At 36.6% G+C, this 5,923-nt stretch overlaps 1 protein-coding gene across 1 annotated transcript; it reads left to right on the top strand.

Moving 5' to 3' along the window:
* Positions 1 to 327: 327 nt before the first annotated feature.
* LOC128042520 (uncharacterized) lies at positions 328 to 5,020 on the top strand. Its single transcript, XM_052633887.1, has 4 exons — positions 328 to 592; positions 3,475 to 3,632; positions 4,772 to 4,843; positions 4,937 to 5,020. The coding sequence occupies exons 1-4, from the start codon at positions 328 to 330 to the stop codon at positions 5,018 to 5,020; spliced, it is 579 nt and encodes a 192-aa protein (XP_052489847.1).
* Positions 5,021 to 5,923: the final 903 nt, after the last annotated feature.

Here is a 5,923-nt window from a genome sequence, read left to right as displayed (position 1 = left end):
CTGGTTCGTACTGATTACTCGTTGCAGAAGTTGGCTAAGTTATATGTGGCTAAGATTGTAAGACTGCATGGGGTACCAGTTTCTATTATATCAGACAGATACCCTCGCTTCACATCTCGATTCTAGAAGAAGTTACACGAGGCTTTGGGTACAATATTGGACTTTAGTACTACGTTTCATCCCCAGACAGATGGTCAGTCAAAGAGGGTGATTCAAGTACTGGAAGATATGCTGAGGTGTTGTATATTGGATTTCTGAGGTAGTTGGGAAGACTATTTACCGTTAGCAGAGTTTATGTATAATAATAGCTACCAGTCTAATATTCAAATGGCACCTTACAAGGTGTTATATAGTCGTAAGTGTCGTACTCCTTCTTGTTGGACTGAGTTAGGTGAGCGGCGAGTTATGGGGCCAGAATTAGTTTCTGATACAGAAGAGAAGGTAAAACTGATTCGAGACCGACTGAGGGAAGCATCTGATAAGCAGAAGTCTTATGCAGATCTTAAATGCCAAGAGATTGAGTTTTCTGTGGGGGTTTATGTATTTCTCAAGGTTTCTCCATGGAAAAAGATATTGAGGTTTGGATGGAAGGGTAAGCTTAGCCCTAGGTTCATTGGCCTTACCGTATACTGAAGCGTGTAGGACCAGTCGCATATCAACTTGAGTTGCCTTCAGAGTTAGACTGGATTTGTAACACCCCTTACCCGAGACCGTTGTCGGAGACAAGCATGAGGCGTTACTTGACTTAACTTAAAAGTTCGGGGCATAAAAATTTACTTTTAACAGTTCTTTCACTGTTCATAATAAGGCTGTCCACCTGCGCAGCAGTCACTAAATCAATTATAACTCGAGCTACGAAACTCAAAATTTAGATCCGCAAATTTTCCTAAAACTAGACTCATATATCTTTTTACCATAAAGTTTTTAGAATTTTTTGTTTAGCCAATTAGTACAGTTTATTAGTTAAAGTCTCCCAAGTTTCACTGATCGACTGTCCTGACCTCTCGTCACTAAAATTCAATTATCTCATTTTGCAGACTTCATATAGTGTTCTCACTTGTTTCTATAGAAAATATACTCAATAAGGAATCTATAAATATAAATACAACTCATAAATATTTTTATACAATTTTTAATGATTTTCCAAAGTTAGAACAGGGGATGCCGAAAACCACTTTGACCTTGTCTAACTTAAATGCAAATATATCAGAATAAATAATTCCTTTGTCTACACCATTATTTTTCTATGAAAATAGACTCAATAAGATTTAATTATATATCTCATCCACCCTCTAATTCATTTTCTACTATCCTTGGTGATTTTTCAAAATCAAGTCACTACTGCTGTCTCAAAACTGATTCACTACCAATTTTTACTTTTTCATGATTTCTACGCATAATTTATCACCTAGACATTTATAACAACAAAAACCTTCATACTTAGCCATTTTAATAACTATTAATCATCAAATATTTAAATATAATCTTTTGGTCATATCTTAAGAATATACAATCGAAATGACCAAGTCCCTATACATTCCATAGCTCAAAACATTTATCGTCTTAAAATACCGAGTTGTGGTGGTTGATAGTGTGAACGCTCTCCGACGTCTTCAAAATTCCGACTATGCTTGATAATACTATATGAAAGAAAAAGAAATAAAATAAATAAGCATAAAGCTTAGTAAGTCTACAAGTAAATAAATAACAACATTTATCATAAACAATTATATTCATAAATTTTTATTAAGCATTAAGATCTTTACTTTCTTCTTTACTTACTCTCTTACTCGTTTACTTACTTGCTTGCTTAACTTACTCCTTCGTTGCTGAAATTTCTTTTCTCAACTGATAACTAAGATACTCTTAATCTTATTAACTCACCTAAACTTGTCTATTAGGCTTTTACCTGAACTTTCATGTAACATCGTCTATTTATTAGCCCGTTGAATCAGTTGGAATACTAAGGATACCCGAGTCTCCTGTCTGAATATAACATGCCAAAGATATGTCCCAGACATAGTCTTACATGGGATGTTTCTGGTACTGCCAATTCCATATCCCAGATATGGTCTTACATGAGAGTCCTCATATAGGTGCCCATTTCATGTCCCAGACATGGTCTTACGGGGGACCTCTCATCTCGGTGCCAACGCCATGTCCCAGACATGGTCTTACATGGGACCTCTCATCTCGGTGCCAACGCCATGTCCTAAACATGGTCTTACATGGGATCTCTTTACCCAAATGTCATGACATTTGTATCCAATACATTCCTCATGTTTCAAATGGGCCTTTTAACACTGATTCTCTGTCATCTCATACTTGAGTTAACATTAGATATTTTCATGAAATAAATACATAATTGCTGAGAAATAACAGCATTAATAATAATTATCAAAATATTGCATTTATTTACAGTAAACTTACCTCGGTACAAAATATGATCAAATCTAGCACTTTAGTCCTTAACCTTTTTTTTTCCCCGGTCTAACTCTGAATTTTGTTCTTCTTAATCTATAATAGAAAATTTAGCTTATTTAATACTCACATTCATCAAAACAGTCCTTAACTCAAACTTTGACAAAGTTACATTTTTGCCCCTAAACTTTTGCATATTTACACTTTTGTCCCAAAGCTCGGAAATTAAACTTCATCCCTTATTATTATGTTTTATGACATGCTGAACATTTTTCCCTTCTATGGCAACATCAAATCCCCACTCTAACACTTACTTATGAACATTAGGTATTTTTACCGATTATGTCGTTTTACTCGTTTTCACTTAAAATCACTTAGCAAAAGTTGTTTAACATAATTTCAAGCTTCATATTTTACCATAAAACATTAAAATAAACACATTTCACCTATGGTTATTTTTCCAAATAGGAACCCTAGGTTAAATTATTGCTAGAACAAGCTAAATCAAGTTACCGGGACTCCAAAAACGTAAAGAACATTAAAAACAGGGCTAGAACAGACTTACAATCAAGCTTAGAAGCTTGAAAAACCCTAACCATGGTTTCCCCTTGTGAAATTCGGCCATGGGGTTGAACATGGACAAAAATTGGCTTTTAATTTTGTTTTTAATTCATTTTAATAACTAAATGACCAAAATGCCCTTAATGAAAAACTTTGGAAACATGCCTAACCATGTCCATTTTTGTCTACCAACTTAACCAATGGTATAATTACCATATAAGGACCTCTAATTTAAATTTTCATTACAATTTAGTCCTTTTGACTAAATTGACTACCTAAACGTCGAAATTTTTGAACGAAATTTTCATGAAATCATTTTGTAAAATCGTATACCATAAAAATATAATAAAATAATTTTTTTCCCTCATCAAATTGTTGGTCCCAAGACCATTGTTCTGACTAGGCCCAAAATTAGGATGTTACAGGATTCACAATGTGTTCCACGTCTCTATGCTTAGGCATTATATTCTGATCCCACACACATTGTACCAGTTGAGGAGATCGAGGTTAGGCCAGATCTAACCTTCGAGGAGGAGCCAGTGCAGATTTTGGATCGTGAAGTTAAAGTACTGAGGAAGAAATCTATTCCATTAGTTAAAGTGCTTTGGCGTAATCACAGTTCAGAAGAAGCTACGTGGAAACCTAAAGAGGTGATGCGACAGTAATATCCTTATCTTTTCTAATCAGGTAAATTTCAAGACCGAAATTTTGTTAAGGGGGTAGAGTTGTAACTCCCCAAAATTCAAGTCTTTAATTTTTGTATGTTTTGGAAAAAATTGTTTATTTGCTTTATTGGCTAAGTGATTTGGGTGTGTATGGGAGTGTTTGAGAAGCCTGGGTTCAAGTCTTAGCGTTGGCACAATTTTTAGTTTTTCTCTTAAATGAATCTAGACACTGGCACTTAGGCCTTTTATATATTAATACCGGTTTATGACACAAAGAGACTATTGGTCCAGTGGTAGGTGGCATGTGAGGTATCCTTGAGGTTTGAGGTTCAAGTCCCATGATGTGCAAGGAAGTAATTATTTTGCTGCTTGAACTGTGTAGGTAGTAGTGTTGGATTGAAACACAGTAGTGGAGAGTTTGAACTAGTCATAGAAAGGGAGTTGAGGAAGAATTGGTGGAGAAAATCAAAGAGAGGGATAAGGGGAGGATTTTTAGGAGAAAATAAAGGAATTTGATTAGGAGGGGGAAGTTGTGCCGTTTGGGGAGTTTTAAGTGTGGGGAATTCAGCTAGGGGGAGTTTTGGGGTCTTTTTCGGCTTTTGAGGGACTGTTGTTTTTTATTTTATTTTATTTTATTTTTTTCTCTGTCTGCTTCAGTGTGGGTGAGCAATTTTATTTTTTACTTTTTCTTTTGGTACCGAACCTTACAAAGACTTCAAAGTATCTCCCGAGTTTGTTTATTTTTTTTTCTACCTTTCCCTTCATGCCCTTTTCGTTTTGGCCGAATAGCCTTTGGCTCTTTCCTCTTTCCCTTGTGGCCGAATATTACATTAATTTCTTCTTTTCTCTTGGCTGAATACTACTTTTCTCTCCCTCTTCATGTATTCAATTTTGTTACGACTTGACAACTATTTTCTAACGGTTCAATTTCCACGAAAAGTGAAGGAGTATCAAGTGATATTACAGCCGTCGAGACTTCTCTCTTATCACTCGATCAAGGTAAGTAGGTAGGCTAGTTTTTTCCTAGTTGTAGGCCGTATGTCCTATGGTTCTGAAAATTATCATGTGTGGATTTCAACCACGTGATTAAGCAATCTTGTTTAATGTATCCGTTTGCAATGCAGATATCCGTCAAGAAGAGTGCAGTCAACTTTCGTCAGTGGATTAGGTGGGCTAAGTCACTATTGCCAGTCAAGGCAAGTATTAGTTCAATTTTTGGTTAAGGTTGTAAAGGAAAGAGAATACCCCCTTTTTGTTTAGTGACTAATGGAAAACGTGTTTGAATGCAGATTTTCGATGTTCGTAGATCGTTGTGCATTTTCATAAACAGGTGTGTAATCACCCACTACAACTGTAGATCGATGAAAAGTTGAAAAGTCGTAAACATGGCGTTTGAGACCACACAGGCGTGCGACCGCTCAAGTGACAAGCCCAACTTGCGATTCATGGGCAAATGACCGAAATACCCTTGATGGGTAAAATAATCGAAATACCCTCGAAGGGTAAAATAACCGAAATACCCTTGAAGGGTAAAATGGCCGAAATGCCCTTGAAGGGTAAAATGACTGAAATACCCTTAAAAGGCAAAATGACCGAAATACCCCTAAAGGGTAAAATGATCGAAATACCCTTGAAGGGTAAAATGACTGAAATACCCCTAAAGGGTAAAATAACCGAAATGCCCTCGAAGGGTAAAATGACCGAAATACCCCTGAATGGGTAAAATAACCAAAATACCCTCACATGGTAAAATGACTGTTATACCCCTGGGAGTTGAAATGAGTGTATAACCGATTTGTTTTATGTTATTTATATAATTGTTACTGAGTATGACATACTGCATACACGTATGATTTATGACATGACATACTGCATGGGGTTGAGATTCTAATATAGGGAAAGTATCTTTGTCTTGGTGGCTTTGCCACATATCTTTATCTTGGCGACTTTCTTTGCGTCACTATCTTGGCGACTTCTTTGTGATATTGGTGTGTTGGTTGGGTGGGTCGATTTTATCCCCACATGGTGTGTTGGTGGTACGAAGTGGTGTGTTGGCTGGATTGGGATGGGTTGCATTACTACATTGCACTGATTACTGTATTGGGCTAAGGCCCCTACTGTTACTGTATTGGGCTAAGGCCCACACACTGTTACTGTAATGGGCTAAGGCCTACACTGTACTGATATTGTATAGGGCTCAGGCCCAGACTGATTCTGCATGTTGCATAGTGATTGGCTAGTAGGGGATTACACACTGAGTTTCGTAAACTCACCCC

Source organism: Gossypium raimondii, chromosome 7 (assembly GCF_025698545.1).
Source record: "Gossypium raimondii isolate GPD5lz chromosome 7, ASM2569854v1, whole genome shotgun sequence".
Classification (NCBI taxonomy): Eukaryota; Viridiplantae; Streptophyta; class Magnoliopsida; order Malvales; family Malvaceae; genus Gossypium; species Gossypium raimondii.
Note: the sequence above shows the minus strand (reverse complement) of the source record. Positions and strands in the feature narration are given on the sequence as shown.